The sequence below is a fragment of the Indicator indicator genome, chromosome 1, assembly GCF_027791375.1.
Source record: "Indicator indicator isolate 239-I01 chromosome 1, UM_Iind_1.1, whole genome shotgun sequence".
NCBI lineage: Eukaryota > Metazoa > Chordata > Aves > Piciformes > Indicatoridae > Indicator > Indicator indicator.
In genome coordinates, this window is record NC_072010.1 from 71,977,159 (window position 1) to 71,994,399 (window position 17,241).

The following is a 17,241-nucleotide window of genomic DNA, read 5'->3' on the forward strand; positions in this document are numbered from 1 at the left end:
TGATACCTGTGTGTCTCCTTGAACTTCTGAATGCTTACAGAGTACTTCTTGAATCCAACTGATTACAATTAGCAGCTATTTAAAGTTCTCCCTGTTTCATACAATATCTGGGTGCTGGTAAGACTCCATGCTTTAGGAAGGTATTCCATGTTCACAGCTACATGTCTATTACCAGCTCATCTAAACAGCACCTCTTCCTCTTTTGCCACAACCTTTCTGGTTTTATGGCATAGTCACACCAATGTAAATGTGTTAATTCATGCAAACATATTACAGCAAAAGGCTGTGAAGAGTCACAAACGAAAGAGAAAGGGGAGCTGCAATAGGAAGTACTTGGGTTTCATATAAAATGCTCAAATAATCAAGCACTGCCAGGAAGGATTTCCTGAAGAAATGTAAATTGCTTTGGCAGAGTTTCAAAAATTTCTTTCAAAGTAAAGATTGTTAGTAAAAGACCTTGTACATATATTAACTCATTCTTGTAAGGTGAACAACCTATTTTTACAGAAAATCTGCCATAATAACAAAGTATTATAAAAGAAGAGAGACAGCTGCCATTCTACCATTCCTTATATTCACAATAAAAGCAGATAGGTCTACTTGCTAAAGAAGCAATAAGATATGATGAGCTTTTCATCAGTTATTGAGCACTGCCTCTCTCCTACCCCCATTCCCACCAAGAGGTAAGTAAGAGGTGTACCTGAAGAGCAGGGCAGAAGAAGATCCATAACAACTGAATCTGCTCCTTTAGTGTAAACATTTATTTCACCTGTGAGAGGATGTCTGACCACTACTGACATCCTCTTCCTGATGGAATCAAAGCCCAATGTATGTAACACTTCAAAGCTTAATGTTCCCAGGTGAGGTAGCTCCACTGATACCTGGTCAGACAGCCTTCCGACCAGAGAACAGTTATATGCCCTTGCTGCATAGACAAGAGCAGCTTCATCTGGACTCTCTGCTTCATAACGGAGTTCTCCTTCCTCAGGTCCACTCCCGACAGCTGTCCGGCCTTGCTGGGAGCTGTAGCCATTGTTATTCATCTGTGCAGAGTATGCCAGCTTCTCTTCCAGTTTTAACAGAGTGCTATCCGTAGATGTAGATGAAAGCACACTTAAACCAAACTTGTGCATTGATTTGCTTGTAGCTAGACTAGATGAACTGCTGCTGTTAGATCCAGAGGTCAAGCGACTTGGAGTGAATCTTCGTATGAAATCTTCTATGGTTTTTACTGGAGATTTTAGTTCAAATCGATCTCTAACCTTGAGAAGCAAAAGTCAAACCAATGAGCAAAACCTCAAGAAAAGCTGTACAAGAATTTTGACATTGATATTCAGTCTAAGCATCTCAATCTTAGGAGAAGAATTTATCTGAAAGCAAAAATTAGTGTATTTGTATTTGAGAAAGGAAAGTAAATGGACAAAACTGACTCAACAGCAAAAAAACTTACTAGAACTTCAGATTACACCTGTGTGTGAAAGCACATGTTTGTATTAAAACTATTTTTATTCTTTCACCTCTTCAGTTATGACTAGAAGAAAGACTGTCAATGTTGTAGTACCATCACTACTGCATACTAAAAACTACCATTAATAGCAAACATTCACATTCTTTGTGCGTATTCAGTGAAGGTATTAAAAAAAAGAGAGGTTAATGCGAGAGTTTTTTCTGCTGAAAAGTATAGCATCAGAAATTTTTATGAGAATACGCCAATGATGACAATGGTCTCATGAGGAACGTGTCGAAATAAATAATTTCCACTGTTGTCTTTTTCAGCATTGAAGTATTTTGGTTCAGTTTTATCACTCACCTCATTTTATATAAAACTTTTTTAATAGATATAATGTTATTAAGAGCAACATCATATTCACAGTGTAACAGTGTGGTATTCCTGAAACAGCAGAATTGAGCATTCTCCAAATGTTTCCCTGGCACAAAAACATTGCAGACTAGTTCACCTTTTTTTTTTTTTTTCTTTCCAATCTGGAACAGAAACAAATCACAGAATTTGTTCCAGAATGGAAATTCCAGCTGCTGGCTAGCCTTAATACAACATTCCATTATAATTTTGTCTTACAGATCATCTTGTGATTGTGTTTTTGAAATTTTCATTCATCAATGACACCAATTTAGGCTGATTTAAGCAGCAATGACCATTATTTCTCATAATGAGCTTAAGATGCATCTTTGGCATAATTTGAAAGTTTTAAGTGATGTTTTTCAAGCATATTCTCTCTTTAAACTTTTAAAAATGTCTCAGACTTCTTAATTTCCTCCATATGTACAAGATATTCATAGACAGCTTACATTCATTTCTGGGAAGCCTTGCACATTTAGAATGTTGAGTAGTGATAGGACTAGGGTGGGTAGATTCAGTTTGGGTGTTAGGAAGAAGTTCTTCACCATGAGGCACTGGAACAGGTTGTCTAGGGAGGTGGTAGAAGCTGCACCTCTGGAAGTTTTTAAAGCCAGGCTGGATGGGGATCTGAGCAACCTGATCTAGTGTGGGCTGTCCCTGCCCATGGCAGGGGGGTTGGAACTAGATGATCCTTGAGGTTCCTTCCAGCCCTGACCATTCTATGATTCTATGATAACTAAACCTGCTCAATAACATCGTGGTTCAAAGATTTGTCTCAGAACTAGTTCCAGCTGTTTCTCACTAGAACAGGAGCTTTTGTTTCCTCAACTTACAAAATAGTATCAATGCAAAAGAAGCATAAACTTTCTTTTACTGTTTCTTTAACTTACCTTCTGTCGGGGCTGATTTGGTGCAGTAACCACGACTGTATTACATATAGTCAGAGCAATGAAGAAGTCAAAAATATCACATAGTTCTGGACTCAGATGGGATAATGGCTGTTCATGGCTCCTCATGATCTCCAGATGCTTTGCACATTCATTCACTTTTTCTAACAAACTTGGATCAGGTGTGATGTCCTTCTCCTAGTAATAACAAAGCAGTGATTAATACCTGTGATTCTGCAGATTTCCAAAGCAGCAACAAGCAATCAAAGCATCCAAAACAGTGTCAATATCAAGAGTTTTGTGGTGGTCTTACTCCACAGAGTGGAACTGGAGAGGCCTGTAAGACACCCATTCTGGACAATAAACAGTTAGCAATGACCCTACCAATAGAAATGACAATGCAGGCAACTTTTTCACTACACCAGCAATATTCATCTGCTTTGGAGGTAGTGAAGAGGAGAAGTTACACACTAATATTCCTCCCTCTCATCTAATTCAAGATATTTATAAACCAAACCAAAAAAATGAAAACATTAGACAGCAATGACATTTCAAGCTTGGCCTTACATTGAAATGAAACCATCTTGGACCGTTAGAGAACAAGAACCATCCACAGATTTGAAGCTAATTCACTTTTTTTATATTGAAAGACAGAGCACTTCACACTTTATTTCATTAGTACTTTGCATTTATTTATTTCTTGTCAAAACAAAGTCTAGTATTTCTTAAGACAGGAAGATGTAAGGATACAAAAGATTAAAATATAAATTGATCTAAGGCCCTTTCTTCAGTAGAATTTTATCTGCTGATGCTCAGCAGCTGATGAATCTGAGCAACCACAGAACCCCGTGTACAAAAACTGCAGCTTGGAATTGTACCAAAAGAGCTTACCGTTGACTGAAATCAAGAAGTTCCACCAGTGAAAATGGCATCTTTCTGTGTCTATATTTGTAAATTGTTTTAAGGGTGAATTTGTGTCAACAGTGCCACCATACAAAATACCTAGACAGACACATCTTCTATGATGTTTTATCACCACTCAGCTCACATAAAACTTCCAGGGAATTACAATAGCATAAAATTAAATTTAAACAAAGTAAAGTTGTAAGAAAAAAAAATTCATCAACGTTTTGAAATGTAGAAGTTTTTTATCTTTTTGTAAAATATAACACATGCAACCCAGTAATAAACTTAAATCACAAAAAATTTATGCTATGGTGTATGTCAACCACGTCTAAGAATTGGAACACAGAGTGAGCAGCCCAGCACTTTATAGTTTTAAAATCCTCAGACAATAAAGAGGCCTATGCAGAGCAACGAGAATCCTTGACCTCAAACTTTATGTTACTCTCAGCTTTTGTAGATAAAGGCACACATTTTCTTTTCAAAATCAAGATATGACTAAAGAAAAGGTTTCAATTTGTCTTTACCTTTAGCTTGGTCCCACAGAGAAGGTAGTTAGATAAAATCTATGCCAGCATTTGATTGTTTTTTGTACAAACAGCTGTGACTACATAAGAAAACATGCCAAGATGAAGTCCTTAAGAGGCATACAGTGTGCTGCAGATTCCTTTATCTTTCCCTTTTCAGGACATTTTTCTATTAAAAGATACAGTATACTGGGCATTTATTTCTCATGACTTACCATTGGGCTACTGAATGCAGTGTGCTTTGAGAGTATGCTCGCTCTTTTTGCTTCAGCTCTGCTACCTGTGCGCCGGTGGGTTTTGGTACTCTGGCCTCTGTGGATTACTTTGATGCTCTGATGGCTGCAGATACTATCACGCTGGGATAGAGTCCCTCCTTTTGGGGCTGCCTCGTCTTCCTCAGAATCAGGTTCTTGGTACATTGCCAAGCGTTTGGCTATCAGCAAAAATACAGAGGGAGAAATGTTGTGTATATTAAACACAGCTGAGAAGGAGGAAGAGGGATATGGTGACTTTAAGTGATCTAATTTTAATATTATACTGTGCTTTCACAGTAAGAATGAATGATTCCATTATTAGTGGATAACAAAGTCTAGTCTTAATTGAATGGTAGTATCTAACAGAGGATGCAGATAACAGAATTAGGAATGTACTGCAATGCATTACACTCTCTCTGAAGGGCAGTTAGATTCTGTGGTAATTCAGTGCACTCCTGAAGACTGTTCTACACCTCAGTCTGATGAAATCAACCAGATGATTTGGTCTTCACTTGCAGTCTGAGAAGGAAATAGATAATCCAGAAAACTTTCTTTTCCTTTCCAACAGAATATGAAAATTTAATAGGAAATATTTTCCAGGAGAAATATCACATCTACCTAGTACCAATTAACTCACACCTGAAGTGTACTCAGAAGAAAAAAACTACAGAGCATTATTGTCCTTACTTTATAAATAGAGATGAAATACAGACAGCTTAGAAGCCTCACTCAAGGATGCAGGAACATGAACTTAGATTCTTGACTCCTGCCCTTGTGATAAAACTATCCTGGAGTTCATCCCTTCCTCTCTTAACAGCATGAAAAGCAGGACAATGAAGCATGCAGTATCAAAATCAGGGTACCCTCATCTGCTGCAACATTTGTTTCTATCACAGTTTGGGGCAGTGAGCAGTATCTAGTGCACATGGAAGGAAAGAGCTCTAAATTATATATTGTAGATGAATGCCTCCTCAGTCAAGAATCCGACTACAACAATTAATGTTAGAAACCAACCCTGGCAATCTGATATACAGAACTTAGAAAAGAAACAGAAAGAAGCCATGAACAGCCATGAATTCACCCCCTCTAACGACAGTCTCCATTTACCTCTATCTGATGTATAACATATTTCTCCATTCCTAAATACAACAGGCATTTAATAATTTGGGTGAGTCATTAAACAGACACATGCCACTTAAACAGATATCTATTTATTCCTTCATTAGGTATTCATGGAAAGGCCTTTCATTATACTCTCCAAATAATCCACGCAATCCAGATACACAGTACAAGCCATATGCTTCTGGTTTGGCTTTGTTCTCTGGTATAACAAGTTTGATTTTCCTAATATCAAGTGATAAATCATTAGCAAGTAAGTTAATTATTCAGACATTTAATTTTTTTTTTATCTTTCAATATACTTCCTAAGAAAAATCATGCATTGCATATGCTGAGTTTGGCATGGGATCACTTTTTAACAGCTAGCTTTATGATCAAAGAAAACCCCTTCCTTGCCATCCACTGCAACTTTCAAACATGTTTTAGCTGTCAAAAAGCAGTTGGAGGAGTTGAAATCAGACCACACACAGTACATGGTGATAGCTCAGTATCATACATTGGACATTTTTTCAACTCCATTTGGAACATGTATAGGCTTCTTCTGAACTGTGGGAGCTGAGAGAGCTTCCCAGTCCTGACTGTGAATGCACACCTGGTTGTTGCTCCAGCTGCATGCCCAGGTATGTGACACCCTGCACTACACTGGCTCCTGCTGAAGAAAATTTAGGCCATAGAGGTTGAAAGAGAGATCGTGTGTGTGGAGACAGAGACTGCAAGGCACACTGCATATCACTTCTGCCCCACAGCTCAAACGAAGCCCTGCAGCTGCTGTAGACTGTAGATGTCTGAGGGTTCTCCTTCACTGGCATTATTTGGTGTTATTTGTGCTCCTTTTTATTATGTGGTGAGAAAGAGATTGAGCAATGGCACATAGAGCTGCTCCTTAAAGCCACACAGGTGCAAACAGAAGGGTACAGCACAGCTGCCTTCTCCTTTCAGTGTATTGTAGGTTAAGAGCTAAGTGTTGTACTATAGAGATGGAACTCCTCCTGGAGGGGTGGAAAGTCTGTCCCAAGGGGGAGGCACTGGATAATGTAATGTGCTTTTCCTTTTCCTGCATATTCCCTATTTAAGAACCAGAACTTCTGGTCAGCTCTCTCTTGGGTCTTGCTTTTGCTTTGTAGCATGGGGGAAGAGCCTTGCTGGTGGCTGGTGACTGGTGGCTGTTTTCTGCTGCATAGTGGTGCCCAGTCCATTGGAAGGCCTAGTCCATTGCTGATTCTGGTTGGGTATATATATTCCTTTTACCTTACTGCCTTTTGTACTTTGTTTACTTTTGTAAATATTACTGATACTATCTTCCAATTCTGTGCAAGTGTTTTTATTTACTCCTTTGGGATAAATCTACATTCTGTCCTGAGCTGGAAGCTCAAACCAGGACACAGTGCCTACTTTGTCCTTTGATTCACATGACAGAACCTAGAAGATGTCTCAAAAAATTAGGTGGGTCACTAGTTAACTTGGTCCTTCTGTTGCATGCTAATGAGTTGCAAGGAAATGAAGTTCACCTCACCTGGATAGTCTACCTTCTGCGACTTATTGCACTGCTTTGAGAGAGCAGTTCTAATCTGTCCCATCATTCTACCCTACTAATTCCCACTTTCTCCTGCACTGTAAGCCTCTGTGTCTTTTCCCAGTGGAAGCACAGATCCCCATACTACGAATTTAATTCAACTGATCACAGATTTATCTATATCAGGAGTCCATAGTCCCAATCTCATAACGCAGAATCTCATAAGCACTGACCCACACCCTTGTTTGAGATATGTGCCAGGCTTGCTCACTGATTCCCCCAGGCACCCCAGTTTCCTTCCAGAAGAAACCCAGGCAACCGAGAAAGGAAGGAGACATAGAGATATCACAGTGTGTCACTTTAAGAGGATGCCTCAAGTACTAGAATGGAGCAGCACACTGGAGTACTTCTGTCCTTCTTTGCACTGGGTTGTAGACCCTGGAATGAGGCCTGGACAGCACTGCCCTAGCCTGACAGAACAAGCTCTACCTTAATTATCTTCTGCAACCTCCTATATACATGCTGGAAACCCCAAGTCAAAAAAGCCTTGCTCAAGACAACACATCAGTAAGGCTTTCTGCATGTTGCCAAAGTTCAAAACTTAAATCATAAGAAGCACATTTTTGCACTTCATCTTCACTAAGCCTCTTAGCAGTAAACCCAGTCTTAAGGAAGATGTTGCAACCTGTGGACACTCAGTCTCTCTCAGGAAAACCATAAAAAAAGCTTGAATTTGGGATAATAGGGATTATGTTCATCACTGTGAATCCTGGGCATTTGAATAGTAGACTGAGAGAACATTGCACTTCTCATAAAAGCTAAGATTCTTTGACAAGGAAAGGACTGGCTACAATCATTCTTCTCAGCTTTGCAAAAAGTACTACCTGGTTAGTTCAACTCTCTTCTGAGAGGAGGTTATAAAAAAGGACATGTTTTCTTTAATAATCCTACCTAGTTTAAGCTTCTGCTCTGAAAATACTCCTTGAAATACATACTTCAAAGATCCCGAACTGATTATAATCTTATTCCATGTGTAAGATCTTTGTGGCTAAGCACAGGATGCATTTCATGCAGAATACATAGTTATACTCACACCATCTCTCTCTATTCCTCATTGCTCTTTCTTACACCTAAAATTACTTTGTTTACTCAACATAGCAAAAGTTGATTCTTAATGAAGCACTCAGCTTATTTATCACTAGTGTATCTATCTTTCTAGCCTATGTAATGCCAGCTATTTCTTGCTCTTTACACAGGTTTTCATTGTAGCACGTTCATTTAATTTTTCCTGCTGCTGAGAAAAAGGGAAAGTAGATACAAGACTAGAATATCATTTAGACAAGTCAAATGGGAATTTTTTTGATACAAATGGTGTTATTTCAGTTTATACCAAGGTAAGCTTGGTAATAAAAAACATCCCTTGGCACCTTTCAGCATTTTGTCAAGTGCAGTTTTACATTTTATGCGGCAAGAATTAAGAAGTTTGAAGAAATAATGAAATCCAGTTCAGTCATTATATTATGGCTAAGGTTCACAATACTTCAGCTGTGCAAAGTGTGCTTCTTTAGGAACACACTGTTCTCTCCACCCACTCAGCCCTCTCCAAATCAGAACCTTTTCCTATGAACATTATAACCTGAGAGGCATCGTTGTGGGATGCTTTTCAGTTTTAGCACTGAAAATGGATGGTCTTGATCTTTTGTCTGAGAGGGGTTTTTATTAATGGCAAAGACACAAACAACTTTGAGAAATGCAGCAATGCAATTAACAAAAGTCAGATTTCACTATCCTTTAGTTAATTTTATATTTATGGCACAAAGAAGAAATAATAATTAATACTTCATGAACTTTCTTCCATCTTTCAGAAGAAAACAGTAAGATGTAAATAAAAATACTGTAGTAGCTCCTAAGTATTTTAAAGGACATTCTTTTATTTTAAAACTATTTTTATTTATTTTCTTTGGGTTTTGCTTGGTTTTGTTCTACCTTCCATGCTACCTATGTTCTATGATGCAGCATCCATTTTGCAGGCTGATGGAGACGATGTTACCCCATAGCCAGATGTTCCACTAACCAGGAAAGTGGGATCAGGAAACTCTAAAGAACTTCCCTTTGAGCAGAATAAAACTGCAGACCCCCTAAACCAGACTAATTCAGATGTCAGTGTGTTGGCCCTGATTTCACCATGGGATAATTCCATTTCACCCCAAAACATTGAATAAGGCTGTTACTGAACTACCATGAAGTAAATCTAGATGTGCAGTACTTATTTACACCACCACGACACCTTAGTTCCTTTATTTTATGAGTGCAAGCTTATTTCACTTTGAAATGCACTCTACTGTTTATGTAAAGAGTCAGTCGAGCAGCTAGCATGCTATAAATTTGTACAAGTGTGCTAGCATAATTGTAACTTGATTTACTTTGCAAGTCCTTTCCCATAAGGACAAGTCTGGAGGTAAGAAACACCAAGATTTTCCTTCCTTTCCCCTCTTGCTATCCCCAGGGGCTTATAAAAAACAACCTTAAATCCTTCATTAAGAAGGATTTTTTACTACACTTATAAATAGAGACCGTTCCTACTTTTCTGGAGATTTCCAGAGCAATTTTGAGTGTTAAGCATGGCTTAGGTTGGACGGGACCTCAGGGATCATCCACTCCAACCTCCCTGCCATGGGCAAGGATGCACCTCAAATAGACTTGTCTGCTCAAGGCCTCATCCAGCCTGGCCTTGAACACCCTCAGGGAGGAAACGTCCACAACCTGCCTGGGCAGCCTATTCCAGAGGCCCACCACCCTCATACTGAAGAACGTCTTCCTAAAATCTGGTCTAAATATGAATTATTCTCTCTTCTATAGGATTTAAAGTGGGGCACCCTCAATGTCCTGAGTTCTACATCTATTGGCACTGGTTCTCTCTTCAGATACCAATTAACATTTTTCAAAATGCAATTAATCAATGTAAAGAGAAACTACAAACAAGCTACACAGTGTCTGAAGCATCCAGCTCTGCTAAAGATTTTGATCTTTCTGCAGAAAGCCTAAATGAACCAGCCTGATTTCTGGACTGTCAAATTTTGTAAAGACAGCAGATATTATACCCCTTTGGAAGCAGCAGCTGCAATTACAGAAAAAGTTCTCTTGGTTTTCATGCTTTTTCATTTTTATTTTTTCTTAAAATTAATGTAATTATCCAACGTGCAGTCCATGTTCTCTTGACCCAGGAAACTACAGGCCAGTCATCCACACCTCCATCTCTAGAAAGATGGTGGAAGAGCTTGTTCTGGGTGTCATCTCAAAGCACGCAGAGAGAAAGAAGGTTATCAGAAGTAGTCAAAATGGATTTACAAAGGGAAAGTCATGTCTGACTAATTCGATAGCCTTCTTCAAAGGCATGACTGGATGGTTAAATATGGGGAGGGCAGTGGATGCTGTCTAATTTGACTTCAGCAAGGCTTCTGACACTGTCTCCCACAGCATCCTCATAGGCAGGCTTAGCAATTGTGGCTTAGATGAATGGACAGTAGCATGGATTGGAAACTGGCTAAAAGAGAGCTCAGAGGGTTGTGGTCGGTGGCACAGTATCTAGCTGGAGGTCTTCCCTGGGGTTCAGAACTCGGTCCAGTCCTGTTCAATATACTCATCAACAACCTGGATGAAGGGACAGAGTGTACCCTCAGCAAGTCTGCTGATGACACAAAACTGGCAGGGGCAGATGACACACAGAAGGCTGCACTGCCATCCAGTGTGACCTGGACAGGCTGGAGAGTTGGGCAGAGAGTAACACAATGAAGTTCAGCAAGGGCAAGTATCGGGTACTGCACATAGGGAGGAATAATCCCATGTATCAGTACAAGTTGGCAGATGACCTGCTGGGAAGCAGCTCTGTGGAAAAAGATCTGGAAGTCCTGGAGGACAACAGGATGACCATGAGTCAGCGTTGTGTCTTTGTGGCCATGAAGGCCAATGGAATCCAGGGGTGCATCAAGAAGAGTGTGGCAAGCAGGTCAAGGGAAGTTCTCCTCTCCCTCTACTCTGCCCTGGTGGGGCCTCATCCAGAGTACTGTGTCCAGTGCTTGGCACCCCAGTACAAAATGACAGGAAACTGCTTGAGAGGGTACAGCAAAGGGCAAAGATAATTAGGGGACTACAAAATGTGTCTTACAAAGAAAGGCTGAGGCACTTGGGGCTTTTTAGCTAAAGAAGAGAAAACTGAGGGGAATCTTATCAATGGTTATAAATATTTAAAGGGTGGGTCTTGGAGGAGGGGACCACTCTTTTTTCAGTGGTGCCCAGTGACAGGATGAAAGGTAACAGTCACAACCTTGAATGTAGGAAGTTTCATCTAAAAGTGCAGAATAACCTCAGGCTGGTGGAGCACTAGAACAGGCTGTCCAGACAGGTGGTGGATTATTCATCTCTGGAGTCATTCAGAACCTGCCTGCATGCTGTACTGTACAACTGGTTCTTATGTGAACCTGCTCTGGCAGGGACGTTAGACTAGACAATCTTCAGATGTCCCTTCCAACCCCTATAATTCTGTGATTCATGACTATATAAAAAAAAGACTAAGAAAGTTCCACTAATAGAGAGCCCCCAAAATAAGAAAGGAACTTTTCAAAATATAGTGCACTTTCCTGTGAGAAGTAAAAAATAAATAAAAAAAGAATGCAGAAAGAAACTCCTTCTTTCTCAGATTCTGCCATTAAGAAACTCTGTTAGGTAAGAGAAAATCACTGAGGTTTTCATCATCTGCCCCCCCATAAAATTCTGTTATTCTTATGCTGTATATAGTTTTTCTTCACAGTCATTTAAGGAAGGAAAAGGAATGCAAGGAATGAAAAACTCAAAATTTTCAGATTTGTGTGGTTGCATTCATGGAAATTCAACTCATGTTTTGTCAAAAGTTCCATACAATGGGCGGCTAAAAAGCACACATTGTACACCATAGGCAAGAGCTATGATTAATTCAGCATTTAGAAAACAACTAGGACAAATATCAGGCCAAGAGCATCTGCTTGTAACTGTGTCATGTAACAAGTTTCAGAAGCACAGTCAGCTTTTGGGCACCTACTATCTCTGGGGCTGGCAGGCAGACTAGGGGCATGCCCAGTTCCAAGAATTGTTAGAAGCTGGCTACTAGCCTGAAGGGAAGAGCTATGATATGGCAACAGTTTTACATATAGGGAGACAAGTAATGGGTTTTTTTGTTTTTTTTTTTTTTTTTTTTTTTAGTTTTAGTGCTAACGTTCTTTTGGGCTAGGAGGAAGTACTGATTGGAAGAATAATTCTAGGATTTAAGCAGAGTATAATACCAATAGGCAATCCACAACATTCCTCCACTGAGAGCAGTCTGTGACATACTTTGCACCTGAATTAACACTCTGCAAATGAAGAAACAGATTCAAGAACACAGGTCACACGGACATGAGGTAGGAATTCTCTTCACCTGTATTTAGAATTCTAAACCACTGAGAAATGGGCATGTATTAGATAACAAGCATATGTGTCCAAAACAGGTCTGATGAATTGCATACCACAAATGCTTAATTTTCTCCTGTAACTGTAAAATCGCTAGATGACTACCTTCCACACAAACATCCCTAACAACTTCGTCTCCACAGGACTCAAATGAGCAACATGAATTTCTGTAGCTTGATCCCAATCAGCACATAATCCATCACCAAAATATTACATGTGATATCAACAGTGATGAATATTTGATAGAGCTTGCATCATAGAACTGTTGTTGAATACACTTACACTTTCCCTCACAGTCTTCACAAGTGTTCCTGGATTCCTCTTTGGTGCTAAGCTATCACATAGTAGCATCTATGAGTAACATTTTGTATAACCTTCAGTTGGCCAAGAGTCTGTCCCACAGTGGCGCAATTTATTGCCCTGTATTATTCATGTTTTTGTCACCTCTTGTCTAGATTAAGACAATGCAATACTCCTAGGCATAGCACCATCAGCCTCACAAGAAGCTTAGAACTAATAGAGAATTCTGGAGTGAAATGTTTTCTCCAGAAAGTTAATGAAAACTTCCCCTTGTTCCAAATACTACCAAAAAAAAAAAAAAGGTAAGTCTTGTTCAGGGTTTCATATTTTATTTTAGAAGCTTTTAATTGTTTCAACCTTGTATAAGGTCCACATAAGCCCTGATTAATGCATTCATGTCTGATGCAAACCAGAACTTTCCCTTATAATCATAAAGCTCACCTTTCATGGGGAGAAGTCACATGGCTTTGTGAAACAAATTTCCAAAGAAAATGAAACTCCCACCATGCAAGAAAAAGAGCAAACCTAACACAGTGTAGGGTATGCCTTTTAAGTAGCTCTTAAACCCAAACAAATTGTGCACTGCATGCATAGGGAGAGCAAGAAGGGGAAACACCAAACTACACATAAGGAAACCTATGCACACTGCTTAATGCGCTAGTGGAAGGAACTTGGATATGATGATGACAAATGCAGTACAATGATCCTTGTGGAACAGAAAAGAATGGGATAATTGCTAATAAGTGTGAAGAAGTTTCAGAGAAAATTTTTGAAGGCTCTGCACAACCTGTTCATTGAGTAATTAACAGATACGCAGCCGTACTAGATTATGAAGAAAAGATGCTTCGACAAAAAGTTAAAGTACTAAAGTAAGAAGATTTCAGACCTTAATCTGCCACTGTAGGCACAACTTTTCTTCACTGTGTGCTTGTATGGCTGAGCCACAGAATACAGGGCCTCTAGATGACTTCAGAGGAAAATTTCCCAGAACTTCTTAACATGGGAAAAAAGTGTGTCACATCTTATCCTTGTTCTCGGATATGGCTGAATGGAGCTGTTCTGATTGAATTTTCACTCCCAGAATACATGCCTGAGGCAAACATCTGGCATGGAAAACTTGAACCAAATAGCTAAAGTTCTGTAAAACTATCCATAACCAAAGCCAGGATCTTATTATGGGAAGGGTAAAGCAACTGGAATTACAGGCACTGCTACTCAGACACAGTAGAATAACAAACTTAGACCAAAGAGCTCAGAACAAGGACGTTTCCATCCTGAGCTTTCTGCTTTTACAGTAGAAAATTGCTTGCTATCTTCACCTTTGAATCTTGACCTGTGTCCAACAATTTTAAATTCATTTCATCTAAAGTATTACTTTGAGTTGGACTTCAAGAAACAAACCACTATGCTTGAAAAATCAGATAAACTAAGAAAGACACCGATCATCTTTGAATTAGGTAATAAAAACCAGACACTTTTACTTGGTTTTCTGGCATATATGGCAGCCTCAGATCACTTGCCAAGTTAAAGATTTTACAATTTTCTAATTCACAAAATTTTCAGCAAAAATGGAGGTGCAGAGCAGGATGACATCAGTTATAACATATGCTCCGAAACTTCAGAGGGGAATTCAGATACTCTGGTATAAGATGTAGAAAAGCAGCTGACAAATAATTTGCAAGCGCACAGCAAAGAAATGTTGATGTAACCCCCTAAAACCAGGAAGAGATGTGATAGATATTTTATTATATTTAAACAAGAAGATTTGAGCATAAAAAATATAAGACATTGTCAGAAAATCAGACTGGACAATAGAGCTAATTAAGACCTGAATGAAGAGTAGTTTTTATTGTGATATTAATCCTGACTATAGGGGGAAAAAATCAATAGAAATTATCACCATTTATATCTAGAATAACAGAGAAAGACTTTTTTTTTTTTTTCTGTAGAGGAGAAAAAAAGGAATAAATTACTGTGTATAAGGTATTGCGTATAAATTCTGTGTCAATTTAAAAATTATGTGTGTCAGAAATTTTGTATTGACTGAACTTACATGAAAGCCCAAACATAACCATATGGGAAATGAATGAGTGAAAAAAACTTCTGTTTGCTGTGAAATTCATTTTGCTGTCATTAACATTTATACCATAATCTGAAATTGTAAGAGGAAAGTATGATCAAACTACAGAGTTCTGTTAAATACACCACATTTGAAAAAGAAAGATCTGAAACTCAATACTGAAGGTCAGGAGCCTTACTTTAGCTTACATATTAGGTGATGATATCGAGCTCATAAAAATACCTTTTCTGTACTGTTTTACTTGGCAGTACCATCATCATTCCTGCAAAGAACATTCTACCTTCTGAAATTAGTACAAGCAAGCAAACAATCAATGACAAGGAAGAAGCAAAAAAGAATGAGCGTCACAACCAAAATTAAAAGTCCAGAAACATACCCTTAATTCTAATTCATCTCTCTCCCTGTCTAACCCACATTACAGAGGTAGGAAGTCACAGCTTCAGCCTAAGTTCTTTCTGTAACACTGGGATAATAACACTACCCAAACACCTAGTTTCATGAAAAAGAGTGCCTTAAATGTAAGGTCTCAGTAATACTTTAAAGTGGGAGAAAAAAGAACAATCCTTGCATGATCCCAAACTTCAAAATATCTTTTTACAATTCTGAACCTTATGAACTCTCTAAAGCATTTTTTTAGATTCTTCCAGTCTTTTTCAGTCATTTGTCTTGTTCTGTAATTTATTTGTAAAATGAACTTCTATAATGTTTTTTGAGAAAATATTCTGATCATTGATCTTTATAAATTATGGAGATGAAGAAACTTTTTTTGTGTGTGTGTGAATACAATACTACAGCAACCTATATTTTCCTACATACAGAGTATCGTTTGAAGAGTTAAGATCTATTATGTCAAAAATGCTAACAACCAAATATTAAATAACACAAATTAGAAACAAATCACAAAACAGGAAATCAGTTCATAATTTCAAAAGGGTGACGAGAAGACACAGAGATGACAACCCTCATTCTCTTGTGACAAAGCGATATGTTTTAGTGTTTCAAGAATCTGATACTTGGGGACACTGTATCAACTGCAGCATTCATACAACACTGAAGATACCTTAACATAGACACCTGTCACACAGTAATGCTTTAAAGAATCTGACAAAGGGAAGTTGGACTAGAAAACCCGGTGCAAGACCCTTCCAACCCAGTGCATTCTATGATTCTACGAAAATATGCTATTAGATCAGATTATAGTTCTTGTTAATATGAAAACCAGCAAGTTTGTTTACATTTATTTCTCAGCACAAAATTGGTAACCTAATTTGAGATATTGTGTTAGCCCTAATCTGGTTTTATGCCTAAAACCGGTATTTTACGTAGTATACTTCTAGCACACCAAACAACTGTGATAGCAGCAGCACTATTCAATTTCTTTAAATTAGTCAAGTGCTCAAGTGCTTTACAATATCAGGAGCTTTACCTGTCTTGACAACATACTGTAGATGTTACAGAACGCTGGTAGGATTGTCATTGCTAGCTGAACGCAACCATCAAATTATACTAATCTGAAAACAGCTATTACACAATTTGATGAGTGGATACATGCAATTTCTTGGTTTTCTTTTCTTTTTTCTATCTACTTCAGGTCACCAAAAATAGAACTGCTAGACAGAAAATAAGATCATGAGCTCACCATTATCATCATGGGAATACTCTATTCCAGATACAGTGCATCTTCGGAAAACCATCTTGTTTTCAGTAAGTGTCCCAGTCTTGTCTGAAAAGATAAACTGCACCTGACCTAAGTCTTCTGTGATGTTTAAAGCTCGGCACTGCAGCTGAGAGTCTGTTTCTTCATCATATAAATCTTTATCTTGGTGAATAAAGTATACCTGGCAGATTTTAACTATTTCAATGGATACATACAAAGAAATTGGAATCATAACCTAGAATACACAAAAAGAAAAAGAATTAGGAGAAAACAGAAGCAAGGACACAATTAATTAGTAAGATCTAGTTAACTTTGTGCTAGACTGGAACACACACTTTGAGCATCTACTGTAAAGTTATTATTTTTATTTATTACTATTTTTACTCTGATAGCTGAGGAAAACACATGGTGAGTTGCAGAGGTGAAATGCATTACTATGTCTAGGAGGATGAGTATCAAAACTTGTATAGAAGCTTATCTTTTCTAGGCTAATAACACAAGCTGGAAACTGGGAAAGGAAAAGGAAAAAAAAACAAAAAAACAAAAAAAACCCAGACAGTACAATTAGAATACTGTAAATGAGAAGGAATGGGATAATGTTTTCCGCATAAATGATATTTACAAATTCATTTCCCAGGAATATGAGAAATAAAATGAGAAGT

At 38.3% G+C, this 17,241-nt stretch overlaps 1 protein-coding gene across 1 annotated transcript in view; it reads right to left on the minus strand.

The window, feature by feature from the left end:
• ATP10A (ATPase phospholipid transporting 10A (putative)) overlaps window positions 1-17,241 on the minus strand; it is a 111,868-nt gene that overhangs the window by 23,983 nt on the left and 70,644 nt on the right. Inside the window, exons 7-10 of the mRNA XM_054383218.1 lie at window positions 16,562-16,814; window positions 4,391-4,608; window positions 2,749-2,943; window positions 701-1,262 (exon numbers count right to left, since the gene is read on the minus strand). Coding sequence (XP_054239193.1) covers window positions 701-1,262; window positions 2,749-2,943; window positions 4,391-4,608; window positions 16,562-16,814 — 1,228 coding nt within the window. The remainder of the gene's footprint in view (window positions 1-700; window positions 1,263-2,748; window positions 2,944-4,390; window positions 4,609-16,561; window positions 16,815-17,241) is intronic.